Genomic DNA, 16,808 nt, shown 5'->3' with positions numbered 1-16,808 from the left:
AATGGATAACATAAATTGTATAAGTCCACACCAAAATTACTTTTTTTTAAATTTAGGAATTCAACTGTCACGTAAACTCAAATACAAATAAAAAAATCAATAAAATTATGAACTCAAGTGTCATTCTGAAACCAATAAAACAAACACAAAGTGTTGGTCTGTACAGTTATGCTGTTAGTTATATCTAGTTTGCTGCTAGCCTCACATCTAACTCCCCCCCACCCCACCCCACCCCTCCGTCCTAACTACTCAAAAGACTTTGCTCTAATTTTTGGGACAGTTTCGGCAGGATTCGGGATTTGGAACAACTGCTTGGATTCGGGACAGTTCACCCTAGTGTGGCCCTTGTGTTTGCTGGCAGGCAGGAATGAGGAATTTATTTCAGTCTTACAGGCCAGATGTGACAAGCTGCAGAAAATGAACCATAAACAAAAAACAAAATAAGTTTTTATGACCAAGATTCTTTTGGTTAGCTCATGCTTTGGACATAAGTTTTAAAGCTGTGATGAATTTTTTAATTTATTAAAACAAAATGAAAGAGAAAAGAAATTTCTGTTCAGTTACACAGTTGCGTGCATCAAAATATGGGATCCGAGTTAAGTGATGACACAGAAGTAAAAGTAATAGTGGCGTAAAAGTTAAGAAGGTAAACTGGATGATTTCAGGAAGGAAGGAGTTGATCTTTAGATAAGAGCTTTACTGGATTCTCCTCATTGAATGAGACTAGGTACATTTTAAAGATGAGCTCAGTGAATAAAAAAAAATTGACATCCAGTGATTTCTCATCTGTTTAGGAGAGATAGGCACAAGACAGAGTGCAAAAGACAGATAGCAGGGGAAGTTTGCCTCCTTCACTAAATTTAAATGTCCAATACAAGTTGTTTTAAAAAATATTTATTTTATTTTCAATTTTTCAGGTTTTATGTAAACAAAGCACAACAACAGAGAAGAAGAAAAAAACCAACAACAACAGAATAATGCTATCATCAAAATTAAAAGCGTGTCTTGGATGAATGAAATATTGCTGTTATCTACATGGCCAGATGTTGAAACACAAGTTGCAACACAGTCAAGAGCACATCTCTACAGAAAAGTATCACATGTCTTTAAAATAGTCAATGAATGGTCCCCAGATGCTCGGGTTTCATGTTTTAAAGTTGTGGAAGTGTATCCTTTCCATCTGGACAATCCAAGTCATTTCGTTAAGCCATTTTCAAAAGCAAGGGGAAATGGGGGATTTCCAGTCCAGGAGAATTGTATTCTTTGTGGAAACCATGCCAAGCATTAGTGCTTGTTGTGTCTCAGGCGAGTACCTGAGAGCATTCTCTGAGCACCCGAAGAGCGCCAGCTCTGGGTCACTTCTAGACCAGACTACGCCACTATCACACCAAAACTTATGCATTTCAATACAAGTTGAAATGCAATGAAGACAGAGTCAGTAACAGGTTAGATAAATAAGGCTCATGCCTCTAAATGTAATGCGGGTTTTGCCAAAACATTTATATGCCCAGAGAAGTTTTGTTTGTTGCCATTTATTGAATTTTTCCTCTGAGTTAATTAAATACCCGCAGTTATTGCACAGCAGCAGGATTGATAGCAGAGTCTCCAAAGTGAGAGTTGCTGTGCACATTCACACAGCTGTAACTTTATTAATAGATAGAGCTAGAACTAGTTAATCCTTGTCTTTTATATGAAAAAAAAAACATTACATTACAACTGCCTGCAAATAATTTAGCCTTGTCCTACGTGAAAGGCCTTTAGCCAAGTCACACTTTACTCCTGATGTAACAGTAACAAAATCCTGAGTTTTGGTGCTAATTGTGAGAATGGTCCACATAATTTAACTCTCTCTCACGCTTCTCTCCCTCAGCGTTGCTGACCAGCAGGCCGGACGTGTCCTCCAAATGTCCCCTCGGTCAATTCCCCTGTGGGAACATAAGTGATTGTCTCCCACAGGTTTTGCAGTGTAACGGACACAAGGACTGTCCAAATGGAGCAGATGAGCGGCGCTGTGGTAAGTGTGTGAATATTAATTATAACCCAAGTCATTGTAGCTTCATATATGATTTAAAATATATAATTGCCATCACTAAAACGTTTTTTCTACAAGCAGAGTCTCAGCTTAACCACAATGTGGCCTTGGTTCTTTCCAGGCCACTGTTTGAGAGTGTCCAAGGTGATCAGCAAGAGTTTAAAAGCCAAAATTGCTCTTCACTTTTGGCAGATAGATGATTTTGTCCCGTGCAAGTGAACTGCCGAGAGGAGATAATCAAGTAGGCCTAATTATTTAAAGGTCTCCAACTAGTTCCTAAGTAGCTTCCTCAAGAAATGCTGGAGAAATTTGGAAAAAAGTAAATAAAAGAGGACTTTGGATAAGAGTAGCTCAAACGATAACCGCAGTAAAATTGCAAGTGGCTTGGTATGTCTATAGAGATGGCATTGCTGCTACTGGTACCCAGCCTACATCAAGTTTTGGAGACGGCTGAGTGTGTTAAAGCCACAGCCACAAACTTAAGTTATTTACAGCCTTGAGTGAAGAAAACTGACAGTTGCCGTGATTTTATCCATTTAAAGGGGAACAGGCTGCCCTTTAGTCTGTTTAGCATCACAGCATCTAAGCACAGCTTTCAGCTTATATGACAGTTTATTATAAAGACGTAACACTGGAGTCATTCTGGTTCAAGTGTGGAACACATGAGTGGTATCATGAAGCAGTGAAGGAGTCAGGATCTTTTTAGGGATGCAAAATCAATGCAATCCTTAATGTGACGTATGCCAAGTGTTTTTTTTTTATTATTATTTCGTGTAACTATTAAATATTTTGTGAGATATGGGAGATCTTGCGAAATGATAAAAAAAAGCTGAGCACATGTATTAGATGGCCAATGGACTAGACATAAGTTAGTTTATTATTCATTATCTATAAGCTCAAAAAAGTCTAAGACCTATTTAAACAGTTTTTACACACTGAAGAGGGAGTGCAATAGCTCCTTTTACACCAATGTGCTGAGGTTGCTTATGTGTTGTATAGCAGATCAGCACACAACACAGACAATATTTGACTGTATAGGATAACCCTGAGTATGTTATTGCTTTTATAATTACAGTTTCCTAGTTGACATTTATGATTAGCTTTTGAGGAGTGCGCTGTCTCTACTAACATAGGACCAAATGTGAACAATAAACACACTTCAGGAGAGACGTGACTTGAAAGTGAAGCTTAAAGAGAATTAATTAGACTTAGGGTGCACAACAGGAAAAGTTAGGAAGAGGGCTCAGGAAAGTTATGACAGCCCCGACTTATGCCAACTGCAAGGCCTAATGATCAGTCGAAACATAATTTGATATTAGCACTGGGCTTCTATAGTACACCCACTTTTGGCACATTTCAATATATGTAATGATAAATGTCAGTTGCGTAGTTAGATATGACCTATGACACGAAGAGCTTAGTTTATTTTCTGGAACTTGACGGCTGAAATGTGGTGCTAATTGTTAGAATGGTCCATGGAATCTCACACTCTCTCTTACATCGCTCCCTCAGTGCTGCTGGCCAGCAGGCTGGAAGTAGATAGACATTACCCCTCGGCCAGTTCCTGTGTGGGAAGTGTGCGTGTGGTTGAAATAATCCCTAAAATAGCTTTGTCGCATAAGAAAAAAAAAAACATCCCACCATCACATCTGCATAAAAATCAACAGTTTTCACTTACAACCTCCAGTGCAGCATCAGGGAGGCTTTGGAGGGTAGCTGACTGTTAGAACACAGCACAGAAGCTATTGTTGGTGTGCACACAGAATATGCTGCCTTCCTGTCAGAGAAAACATTCTAGACAGCACGTCTTTTCCACTTTTTTGACTTATTCTATCCTATAAAGTCAGTAATAAGCCAGTCAAAAAAGGTAAATGACTCAAACCGATGAGGTGATAGTGCTGGTCTTATGGTCTGTGTTGAAATTACGCGTGACAATTGCTTAATCAGACTTTTGTAAGTATCAAATAATAGTTTTTGTTTTTGACACAGCAATAGCCCGAGGCCAACTTGTTTTTCGACTCGAATTGAGCTCAATAACGTGACAGTTGTATCTCACTTTCAATAGCATTTTATGATAAAACCTAGTCCCTTCAGTGCTTGAGTTATTGTTGTCTTTCAAATCATCACACTTCCTCAGCCGATCGTTTTTCCAAAGAAATCAGCACCATCCGGCTTTCTTCAGGTAATTCACTGGGTTTTCTCTGTCTGTGGTGTACTGATAACTACTGTCTCTTGTTTGGGTTTGCAGGGGACAACATCGGATGGGCGGACTTATTTGGTCAAACGCTACAAGATGCCAACCATGTGGACCAGTACTTGCTGAATGAGTGTTGTAAGTGTTTGTGTGTGTGTATAATTGTGTCTCTATGCGTGAATGTGTGCATTTACTTTCAGCATGGTTGTATGTTTTGTGTTCAGACAATGAGGATCGTCTTAAATTGAATCACTGTTGGGCCCTGGGATATTGTGACAGACATATTTCATTTCAACAATTGTTTGATTATAAAATTAATCAATAATTGTAGCCATTATGGTCTAATGCTGTTTCCCACTGGACCACTTTTAGCAATTCTAAGCATTTAGTAATAAGCGTCTGTAGTTAAAATACATTAATGCTCTTCTAAAGTGTGTGTGTGTGTGTGTGTTTGTGTGTGTGTGTGTGTGTGTGTGTGTGTGTGTAGTCTTGCAGGAGTATCCAGACAGTTGTGACTGCATACAGACGGATGTCGAGTGTGTGGAGGTCAACCTGGAAGACGTTCCTCTACTCTCTCCTAATGTTAGCTTTCTGTAAGTGTCCTCTAATTGGGGTGTGTGTGTTCTGTTCTGTGACTGTTCTGTTCTGTTATGTTATGTTCATTTAATCCTGTTAGACAGCAAGAGACACAGACAACTTAAACAACAAAATCTTTACAAGTTGAAATCCCCAAGATGAAAACTGTAATTATATAGTACTGTAAGTAAATTAATGTTTTTACTGACAACTGGGTCTTGCTGAACAGAGGGAAAAAAGCACCAAATGTTAAGTTTTTTTCTTCGCCCATTGTTAGATTTTTGTGTTCTTAGCTGTTTACGCATTTTCAACCTCATTTAATGAAGCCACCCTGTTTCTCCGGCTTGAATATAGACTTGTGGACCTGTATCCCTTCATTTCTCAGCTTTCTGAATCTTTAACTCAGGTGGCCTCCTGTTCAGACTGTAATGCCAGAGCTCTTATAAAAAAAAAAAGAGTTGACGCTGCCGACAACATTTCTATTCCAGCATTTTACTTTTAGGCGCTGTCTGGCCTGGTTTTGATTTTCACATTGAAATGTGACTAAGCGCTCCTTCAAGTATGTCAACTGTTTTACTATTTGTGGTAGATGGGGATAAAAGTATGAAGTTTTTCGAAAACCTGCTTATACTTTCCTTGTGGGTCATAGGATTGAAATTCTATCCCCCTATAAATAAGGCATACAAATTTGCAATAGTTCAGGCCCTCAATTCAGAAAACCTCCAAACGGCCTCCCAAAGAGTTCCTCCTTGTTTTTTATTTTTATGTTTAGTATATGACCCTTTTTACGGCTGTGGTAATGGCTATTGTTTTTTTACCCTGACAAGTTGGCACCTCTCTGCCTGGGGATTTATGCCTCCTCATTAACTCCTCTTTGAAACTTGGGATTCAGCAGGGCTCAGTTTTCAGTCGCTTATTGAAGTAGATTCTTCTGGTGATAGCAGTGGGATATTTAGTTCTTAACAACAAGCTGTGCCAATCTGATTTTAAAAAAAATATCTGAAGTTTGAGATGAAAAATGCAGCTAAAATGATGGTTTCCCCACATGGGAATATAGTAGACGGGAATTGGATAACTTTATCCTTATTTTACCCTTTCTGAGGTTTAGTTCCTTAAGTTTGTTTTAATGGTCTTCATCTACTTTTTGCAGTTGCTTTGGTTTTGTCTTTTGCAAAGGCCTTTGTAGTCAATAATGGTGCTGTATGAATACATTGTGTGTGTATGTGAGGGAGTTAGTGACTGAGTGACTGAGTGAGTGTGCTCTGCCATTTCTATGTTCCTGTACTTATATTAGCCTTTTAAGATTTAAGTGTTAAGTTAAGTGGACCGTTTTCAACTTTACTCTGACAGATTTTTCTCTACTATTGTGGGAATGTGACGCCAGGAACTCTATAAAAGCCATTTCTGAATAAAATAGCCGTAGTTAAGGTTTTACTGTGACTTTTAATCGTGCATAATACTTTCAACCTTTAATCCTCTCTCTCTCCCCCGATTTATGGGTTCTGTTACAGGTCACTGAGGAGCAACAAGATCCGAGTGTTGTCTGATTTAGTTTTCTCAAAATACTCTTTTCTAGAGAGACTGTGAGTGTTTTAACATCTTTTCAATGCACACTTTTGGTTGGTTTACTACTACATTTATTGTGGGTAACTGTATGCTTCAGTATGTAACGAGATTTCATGTCTCACAACAGTAAAGAAAACATTCATAAATGAGCAAAAAACTGAATTATTTAGCAAATACTGAAATAGAAAGGCAAGTACCCATCACGGGGAATGATTTCGATCCCTTTCTAATCAATTACTCTGTCTTTTAATTCATTTTAGTTGTGATGGCAGGCCAATCTGAGTAGTTGACAGTATGAATGCTTTGATGTGATTTCACTGATTTGTGTTTTTTTCTTGTAAAACTTACTGTATGTCTCTGCAGGCTGAACCAGACAAACAGTTATAATACCAGTGAATAGATTATACTATATTGCATTGACTACATAATGTGAGACAGACTGCAGTCTATGTCATGCTGTTAACTGATAAGTAGGCATCCAGAGACACAGTTCCAAGTCATCTGGCATCTTCAAGTTAGCTACTCAAATAATAATTTAAAGTTTATACTCTATGACTGTTCATTGTGATTGGGAGGACAACTGTGTGAGGGCCACATAATCTCCTTGCTAAAGCAGTTTTTGTTATTACCTGTGAATAATCTCTGATGCCATTCTTACTTTTCATCATGACAAATACTCAACACAGGCAAACTACGCAAACAAATTAAAACATTTTACATAATATTTAATTACTAGCCGTAAAGCCTTAATGACCCGCCGTATCATCCTGCTCTCATATCTGACATAAAGTGAAAAATATTTGACATGTTTTTAATTGCCAAGCTCTCAGTATATTAACCATAATTAGATTTTTAGATTTTAATTTCCCATTTGATTTTTTTCATTTAGTTGGCTTTTGAACGGCACTGGAATGATGTTTAGCACAAGGCAAAAACATAATATTGCTCCAGTCCAGCAGCTTTATTCTCAAGGGTTTTGTCCCCTTGGGCCAGTTGTTCAAAACATCTGGATCATATGATCCAGATTTGGAAATCCCATTTTTTGCTATCCAGGATCAGGTAATCCGTTTTACCGTTTTTTTCAAAGCAAGATTGGATCACCCTGATCCAGATGCACAGTTTTCAAGATTACCAAATCCGGGTTACCAGTGCTCTGAATGGGAAAACATATCACATATCACACTACCTGTAAAAACAAGTAGAAGAGAAAACCTGGGGTCACTGTAAGTGTTTCTTTTATTAAGACAAAACACAGAAATAACATAAACATCCACTTCCATTCATCACTTCTTTTCTGACCCCTCATCTGAGCCACAACAAATAAAAAATAACTATATATTAACAATCACATTGTGGATATAAAACATCTTTAAAAAAAAGGGCTAAAAGTCCAATAGTTAACCAAATAAAAAATGTTCAGGGTTCTTCTTTATCTGAGGATGAGAGACCAGAAATGATTTCTGACAGGCTCATCTCTGATGCTTGTTTCTTTGAAATTAATATATGGTGATGAATGACAGAAAAATTGAATACATTTTGTTATTGAAATTTGTTTTGGGGATTTTCATGGGGACAAGATCTTTTTTTTTTTTTTTTACTTTACTATACTGAATAGCTTAATAGCTTATCACTGTTACAACGGTTACACAAGTCAAGTGCAAAATATAATAAAAGTATACACACTAAATGAAACAAATGTATTATTTGACCAAGTTTAAAGTTTACTACATTTTCATCCTTGAATCCACCTTGAAATCCCACCACCCCCTGTTGAGATCAGGATACTCCTGTTTTTTGGATCAAAGTTATACAGATCCTACTGACAAGTTTTGAAAAACCCAAACTGAAGGTTTGATCCAGATTAAAACTAGGATTGGATTCCGTGATCTAATCTGATTTCAGATTCCTTCCTTCCCTTTTGAACAATCCATTTTCAGGATTTGACCCAAACCAATAACCAAAATCCGATCAGTTTACCTTTGAACAACTGGCCCCTGGGTATTAACCACTTTTGACATTCTGCATGAATGGTTTTTACACGCATGAGAGATCAATAGTTAGAGTGGGGATTGTTTTTTCCCTCTGTTCCCAGATTTCTGCAAAACAACAGCCTCCAGTTCATATCCAAACGTGCTTTCAGCGGCTTGCACAATTTAAAGAGGTTGTAAGTACCTTGCTCACTTCATTGATGACTTAATCTGTTCAGAAACAGCAACATTCAGTCTTTATTTTCCTTCCAATTCCCCTTTTCACTTATTGATCTATCTATGATGTGCTTTTCTCTTTAAATCTCTTCACGAAGAAGTAAAAAGATGGAATTTTTGGAGATTCTCAAAGCAATTTAAAAGTAAAAAAATGTATAAAGCCCTGAACTCTAGCTAGAATAGTTAATGTGTTAAATTCTTTTAATTCATAGGGTGACTGTCTTCACTAAGCAGGTCTGGGTTATTTCATTTACGTAACAACGAAATCTGAATACTGACAATGTTGCAAAAGGCTTTATTTGTTTTGTTCCGAACTGACTGTGACACTGTGCACATTGAGAACGTTATGTATTACCATGTAAGTTGCAAACAGACAATTTGAGGATCTTTTTTTAGATTCTTGAAATATATGATATTTGAAAATCAGAGAAACTTCATTAGAAGATAATCCCCTCTTTCTTTGCTTCTCACTCTTTCTCTCAGGTTTCTAAGTGAGAACTTGATATCCTCCCTTAGTCCTGGTGTGTTTGGGGATCTCCATCAGTTAGAGTGGCTGTAAGTCACACACACACACACACACACACAGCCATGAGGAAGTTATTGTGTTGTGTACTCCCCTGTGGTTTTATATTAATGTTGATGAAAGAACACTATGTGACTGTTGAAATATGCAAGAGGACATTCAAAGACACACATTGCAGTTCTGGCAGGCATTATGTGTCTCTATGGCGCTGTCAAGCTCTTTTTTGTGTACTCTGGGACACGAATGCCCATTTTACTCATACATCCTTGTAGGAATCTAGAATTTTTTCTTAGATTTTGATTTGTGGTTTAGGGTCTCTACTTAAAACAAATCCCCTTGAAGTTCATAATAGCATGTGAGTTGCAGTAGGATTGAGAGCTGGGAGAATTGTTTTTATCTGTACCTATAACGAGTCAAATATGTACTAAAGACAACTCAGATTACTTGTGATACCTTTTTGGGAAGTACAGTAGTTATTGGCTTTCTTGCTGGGTGTTATGGTGATACCACTTTCATGTCTATATGCTAAATATTAAGATAGAGACAGTATTACACTAATAAGATATAATGTGTTAATTAGTCAAATACAGACAGACTTTGGACAGAACCAAGCTATGTTTACACTTTTTATGCAAAGTTAATCACTAGCTGGTTGTCGCTTCATATTTAGTGTCTAGTTGGTATTGATCTTCTTGTCTAATTCTTGGCAAGAAAGCATCTACACATTGTTCCCAAAATGTTGAACTACTGTTTAATAACAATAAATAACAATGCTTCTTTGTGCCAGGATGTTGGATCATAACCCACTAAGCGGCTTGTCCAAGGACACTTTCATCGGGCTCCAGTCTCTCATATACCTGTGAGTTGCATTGTTTTTTGTGAAATGTCTTCTGTTTTGGGCTGAGAATATATTTCAGATGTGCATTTACAGTATATGTTTTTTTTTAAAGTCAATATATATTTTGAAGAATGCCTACTCTTGGAAATCACGCACCTGAAAGTACTCTATAAACTGTAGGGAAATTAACAATGTGGTCCAACCACAAAGATGCCTGCCTATTAGTTTTAAGATACACTGTATGCCAACTTACCAATGTGAATATATTGTATGGAAATTTTGAAATGTACTCCTCATTCATGTGTATGTGTGTGTTTGACTTTTAAGGTGTGAAGCATGCCTTTCTCAGGTTTTCTTTAATCAATTTTCTGCCAGATGAGATCAAGAGCTTTCATGCTTGCCAAATTTCTGCTTAGTTGTACCTGTAACAAATTGTCTTGTTAAATTTTACAACTCATTTCATGCTCAGAAATTTCTTTGTGATGAGGTTGGTCAAGTTCTGAGGGATTCCTACCCTAGATTTCCACCAACTGCAAAACGGCTGCGAAACGGCTCCAGTGTGTGTCTGCTCCGCTGTCCACCGATACCCACTAGGTCCGGATTTGTTGCGAAATGGCTGCGGCCATGACTGACAGCTGAAGTCAAAAGGACCGTTGAGATCTCGCAAATTCACATAGGATCGCTCTATACAACAGGATGTAGTTTATGTAAAGAGAACCCAAAAATCTCTGACCTGTTGACTTCAGGCCTGTCTCCTCCCATTACAACGTTTTCAAGGTATAGTGCAGGGAAATATGATCCGCCGTGAGCACAGTGTATTTTATTTTGAAAATTAACTGGATGTTTTATTTAGTTTGAATTCCTGTCTCGCACAATCTGACCTTTGCTGAATCGCTGCAAAGTTCTCCGACATCCGGCAAAAATAGAAGCTCTGCGCATCTGCTCCGGAGGACTGTCTAGACCGTCTTGGCAATTTAGGTATTTCTTTCAGAAGCCAGTTAATAATAATGTTACATTTATTTGTAAAGCACATTTAAATACAACAGGTCATGAATTTTCGTGCTTTACAGAAAAACTCAAAATGAATTTATTATGCTTTTATAATTTTTTCATTAAACAAAAAATAAATAGTAACTGTAACAGGCAGCAAATCTTAAAGCAGTGTACTTAGTGGATTTAGAACTGTCCCACATTTTTCCTTCTCTATCATCGTTATTCCTTTTATCTTTCAAGCGTGCCTTTTCAAAGATCGTTTCTACCTCCGAGGAGTTGCTCTCAGACTGAAGTGACCATATGTCTCTCTTTCATCTGTGAAGTCCCTTGTGTCTTGTCTCTGCTTCGTCTTTCCTAACATCTGTCCTGTCTGAAGTGTTCCCACCCCTGAAATATCAAAGTTTCTTTTTAATCTCTATTTAGTTAAGACAGAATGAGAGGTTTTACTCCATAATCTACAAATTATCTACTACTTGCGTTTATTGGCAAACACTTTTTAAAGCAAAGGCTTTTTAAATGATTTTCTAGCATCCAGTCAAACAATTCTGTTCATTTCAGTATTTGCAGAGACTTGAAAATGCCTTGTAAACTACCTGAGAAAAGGTAACCCATAAAAGTGAACAAAGTAGTAGTTTAATCCATTATTGTTTGATAATGCAATTGTGCCAGCATTTTTTTTCCTTGGGCATTTAAGGCCTTTTGTTTTGAAAGGACAGCTGTAGACATTAAAAGGGAAAGAAAGGGAGAATGACATGCAGCTAAGGGTCGCAGGTCGGAGTCGAACCAGCGGCTGCTGCTTTGAGGAGTAAACTTCTATACATGTCCGTCCGTGAGCACACAGCATTTCAAAATCCTTTTATTTTTAGCGCGTTCTAGAGAACGTCATCAAAGATTTAGAGTCATACACCAAAACGCTTTATGCAATTACTGTCCAACCACACAAAAAGAAATGTGCACTTTGCACAAAAAAACATTATAATGCACGTTTGGCCAGTTTTTACTTATTTGCAATAAAAGGTTTGCTAATCGGCTGCCAACTTTGAAGTCACTGATGTGTCAAAGCAGTCCCTGCTCACAAACTGCTTATCATGCTTAGATTACAGTGTGACTTTGCCATGAAGTGAAGTTGCAAAAATGTCATTGAACTGTTAAACAGTGATGGATCCCTTAATCTTAAGTATGTTTTAAGAATCTCAAATTTGAAATAAAGGGAGCCCACTGGTTGGAAGACAATCAATAGCACAGTGAAAGTTTGGGAAATTGCAGTTAGTCATTCAAATACAATAGTACTTAAGTCAAATGTTGCTATTGTAATCACACTAGTAGACATTCCTTTGCCGACAATGGTTTATTGACATTCATTTATTTATAACATTCATTTATTTATATTTGTGTTTTTGCATTCGTGGTTTAAAGTATATTGAATTGCACGATGGTCATGTGGTGAGATCAGCCATTTGTGAATGACTGACATTTCATTTTCTGTTGTTCCTCATTAGTTACTGTGTTTCCGTAGCAGTGTCCGTCTGATTTTGGTCATTTATCCTCATCAGTTGTCAGTCTTTTTCAAAACATTTCCCAGAAGTTTTGTTTCCAAGTAATCAAGCTGTTGCAACAGTGCATCAACTCAGCTTAGGAAGTTTAATTTCTGCTTTGCATGTTTTCCTTCTCCTTCAGATCCATGGTGGGCGCCTCGCTGCAGCAGCTTCCACACCCGAGCTTCTGTCAACACATGCCTGCCTTGGACTGGCTGTGAGTCTGCCTTGACAGTGTACTTGTGTGTGTGCAGGTGTGTAGTGCATGTGTGTGGTTCAGTAGATAGCTGTTCTCAGACAGTTGGATGTGTGTGTTTGCGCTTGTGTGCATACGTAAGGTAAAAGCAAATGGTAGACACAGGTGACGGGTTACCTTTTTTTTTTTGCTCACAGGGACCTTGAGGGAAACCAGATTCAAACTCTCAATTACTCAATCTTGAAGACTTGCAGCAAGCTTGAAGTTCTGTGAGTACTCCACTTTGAAATGTAATAAAAGTCCAAGACGCTTGAAACACAATCAATTTAAGGGCTTTACAAGAGGCCATGTTTCCATTCCATTTAGGGAGCTTTTGAAGTTTTCCAAAAGATAAACTACAAATTGGTGCATTCCCATCTGCTGCGATGATGTACATAGTTAGGTTTTCTGAGTAGCTACATCAGAAATCCACACAACATCAGTCATTTGTTCAGCAATTGTGTTTGATGACGATGATGTTATATTGTCTTTATGAACAAAACTTCAAGTGAGCACAAATGTGCTTTGTGTAAAAATGTTCCATTTACATTCCGCTGAATTCAGTACCAAATTCATTTTTTTAAACTTTTTTTTTTTTACCTCAAATAAAATATGGCAGTATATCTGACAGAAACAGTTGTACATTTTAATTCAAATTCAGGTAATTACTTAAAAAGTAAAAAAATGGCAGACTTCTAGCAGCTTCAATATTAAAAACATAGCATCTTTAGGGCCATCAGCCACTCTTGTTTGAATATTAAATCCTTAGTCTAAGTAAATAGAATTTGATCAAGTAAGTAGTCTGGGAAGCTCGGGGTTGTATCTATGGAGTCCTAACGACTCTGGGGTGCATAAGAACAATCTGGTTTTGACGTTCCTGTTTCATATTTAACACAAAGACAACAATAGCAAATTATGGACAGTTTTGATCAACTCTACTTTACTGCACAATTGTTTACAGCCACAGAGTCCTGGGAGGTCTACCAGATTAACTGAAAATACCTAGATGGCTAATCAGAGCATTTAATGTCACAGTTGGCTCTTCATGCAGAATTGGGTTCTAACATGTTATTGAAAAGAAGACACTGACCTTACAAAGCAGTGGTGGAAAATTGATTTGACAAGAAGGAGAGAGGCTTGAGTTACAATGGGGAATTAACAAAATGTTTAATGAAACAGCAGTTTCAGTGGTCTGGACGATATGTTCCCTCTTCCGGGACATATCGAACAGCCCTGAACATTTGTAATTCATGCACATATATTCCCTGCACCTGGGGGCGGTTCCTTTTCACCTGGTGTATTTAAACCCATTCTCATTGTTTGCCATTGGCATGGCAAAGTGTAGGCCATGTCTTGTTGGCTTCTTCACTGTGCACGGAGGAAGGACATGGCTCTAAACTCCGCCCCCCTTGGGGTTGTTTCCAGTCACAGATCAAAAGGTTCTATCATGTAAATGAGAAACTCACAAAAAATACAGGAATCAACATTTGATTATCTTTGCCTAGTTTAAGAAACCAGCGGGTTGGAGACAGAAGGTTACTTCCTGTTGTGAAGCAAAAGGCTTCTTTCTATGTTTAATGTCAGACGTGGCCTGATCAACAACTTGTAGAAGGTTGGCTTGGTGTTAAGCAGATAAGGCTTATTAAAGCTAGATCTGTTTTGAATCAGTCTGGCTGCAGAGTAGGCCTATACGTAAAACAGAAATACATTATTTATCGATCATTGTTTTTAACTTTTTAAAATACAACAGCAGCCGGAGAAGGGTAGCATGGTTTGGTGTGCTAGCAGCAGCAGCCTTTTTGTACTACAGCTGCAGAGTTGCTGCAAAGTTCGTTACGAATAAATGCCCGCTGGCTGTGAGTCTGCTCGTTTTCAAGTCTCTCAAATGACAAGGGAACCACAAACAATGCCTCAACATGACTGTAAAACCTTGTCACAATGAAGATCATAGGACAAGTCAGGATCCTAAAACTAAACCTAAATGAAAGTCATGCCTCAGACGGAGTTAAAGGCTTCCAGACTAGACCTGAGGCTGTTGATTGTGAACAATGAATTTTGCATCATTGAACCAACATCATGCAAAGACATCCAGCAGTTAATGTCTGTCGACATGAAAAGGTAGAGGACACACTCTCACTAGGTTTTATCTAAACTGTCAAACATAAATACAAGCTTCATGTCCAAGCTTTGTTACAGCATCAATGACAGATTAGTACTGTTAAATCTTTGAAGAATGCTTTCACCACACTATAAATAAAGGGCACCTATTTAATTTCTCCTGGTTAAAAAGCACAGTTTGAGTCTTGGAGGAAGGATATTAATCTGCTTTTAGTTTTTTTTTGCCGTCCACTGCTGTTTTCATTTCATGAATCTACGAGCTGTGTGTGTTCCCGCCAGATTAAGCCTCTCTGTTTATGTCTGTTATCATGTTTCACCGGGGTTAAACTTAAGAATTTTTGATCATAATAGAATAGACAGAAAGTCAGCACTACACCTCAGAATGAGTAGACAATTGCAACATGTCAATCCAGCTTCACTTTTCTGTGTTGAGATGTCATGTTGAATCTTGTCAGTTTTGTCAGTTTGACCCTGGGCAGTGAAGTAAAAGTGCAGTGTTTGTTAGTCCCTTATTGGCACTGCTAAGACGGCCTTTAGCAAGGCATTTGTCTGCCATGTGCTCCAGTGTTGCTCTGGGCAGCATCTGGCTGTAAAGTATTTCTACGAGCAAGAAAAGGATAAAAATGTTTTATATACAATGAAGAACCCCTTTTTCTAGGGTTGTTTAAGTGAGCATTGAGTTTTGTTAACTATATGTTAAGCCATATATTCAGTTAATGCAACAAATAAAATTGCATCTAGTTACTGCAAGGATGCACCACGGGTTTGAAACACCACTTTCCCTACAGTTTCTGACAGCAACTCTGTCCTGTTCAGATTGCTGATGGACAACAAGATCAGAAGAGTTCCCGAAAACACCTTCCAGTCTCTGTGGAAACTAGCCGAACTGTGAGTACCATTCAGCTGACATTAAATAGAGGTGGTTAGTCTGATTAATCACTGGGTTTCAGTTGAAGTGGAGTCTGAGAATTTGAGAAAAAGTTTTTACTTGCTTAGGTAATGGATTCTCTTTCTTGCATTTAATTATTTTGCTCACCGATCCGCAGATCTTTATCAGCTTTACACATTTCTTTTAAAGCTGTAGTGTGTAGTTTCTTTCGTCCCCATGAGGAATTCTAAGTAATGACAACAAAACGGTTGGCGTGTCCACATGACACAGCCTTCTGTGATCGTGCACCGCCCCCACACCCTCCCCCAAGCAGCTGCTAGTAGCCAAGCAAGAAACGGAGGATTAGAAAAACATTTGAGTTGCCACAATCTTCTGAACACAGCCAAACAGAGGAAGACAGAATGGACTCGTCAGCATAGAAAAAGCTGCCAAAGCTGGACATTGTCCAAAACACCTTCAGGCGGGCCTGGACGGGCCTTGGCCCACCCACGTTGACAGCTAATACGCCCAATCAAAAAATTTAAAGTGTGTGGAAAGCACTGCAATCACAACAACCATGGATTGCTGTTGTGGCCAACAACTGGAAACTTTATACATTTTGTCTGTTATTTCATTACTATATTCACTTCTGAGATATATGAGACTATGTAGAGCTCAAATATGGGTCGTTTTACGAAAATTGATGGCTAATTGCAAATTTGGTCTGACTGTGTCAGAGCTCAGAAGCTCCGCGGTCTGACGTGACAGCCGGCCGGTGCCTGCCAGGGTCGCTGGCTTGCAGCCTGGCCTGTCCGCCTTCACACACCCTGCTGTGAGCTGGCTGGAGCTCTCTCAGGAGACTGGCAGACAAGAGGTGTTTATTTCCCCGATTGTTTGTTTAAATGCCTCAACACACATCCATTATAAGATTAACTGGAACCTGTGGTTTTTCGAAGTTATAACTGCTCCAAAAAAGATTGTGGGCGTAACAAGCTCGCTGACAGGGCTGCCGTGTTTAACTCCAAACTCGTGTTATGCTATCCACTATCCATGTTTGGTATTGAATTAGTGAAATATGGATGTAAGTGAATCTGGATGTTTCTCATTTTGCTTTTGTCTTTATAAT

General features: G+C 38.3%; 1 protein-coding gene and 1 long non-coding RNA gene across 2 annotated transcripts in view; one reads left to right on the top strand and one right to left on the bottom strand.

Annotated features, from left to right (window-relative positions):
* rxfp2a (relaxin family peptide receptor 2a) overlaps positions 1-16,808 on the top strand; it is a 33,871-nt gene that overhangs the window by 5,771 nt on the left and 11,292 nt on the right. Inside the window, exons 2-11 of the mRNA XM_034890921.1 lie at positions 1,871-2,014; positions 4,281-4,364; positions 4,714-4,819; positions 6,314-6,385; positions 8,461-8,532; positions 9,056-9,127; positions 9,883-9,954; positions 12,604-12,678; positions 12,855-12,926; positions 15,631-15,702. Of these exons, the coding sequence (XP_034746812.1) occupies positions 1,871-2,014; positions 4,281-4,364; positions 4,714-4,819; positions 6,314-6,385; positions 8,461-8,532; positions 9,056-9,127; positions 9,883-9,954; positions 12,604-12,678; positions 12,855-12,926; positions 15,631-15,702 (841 nt within the window). The remainder of the gene's footprint in view (positions 1-1,870; positions 2,015-4,280; positions 4,365-4,713; positions 4,820-6,313; positions 6,386-8,460; positions 8,533-9,055; positions 9,128-9,882; positions 9,955-12,603; positions 12,679-12,854; positions 12,927-15,630; positions 15,703-16,808) is intronic.
* LOC117956077 lies at positions 399-16,685 on the bottom strand. The gene is made up of 3 exons (XR_004659174.1): positions 16,348-16,685; positions 12,892-12,896; positions 399-408 (listed from the first exon to the last, which is right to left on the bottom strand). It is a non-coding gene; the product is annotated as an uncharacterized LOC117956077 (long non-coding RNA).

This window comes from Etheostoma cragini, chromosome 13 (assembly GCF_013103735.1).
Source record: "Etheostoma cragini isolate CJK2018 chromosome 13, CSU_Ecrag_1.0, whole genome shotgun sequence".
Classification (NCBI taxonomy): Eukaryota; Metazoa; Chordata; class Actinopteri; order Perciformes; family Percidae; genus Etheostoma; species Etheostoma cragini.
Note: the sequence above shows the minus strand (reverse complement) of the source record. Positions and strands in the feature narration are given on the sequence as shown.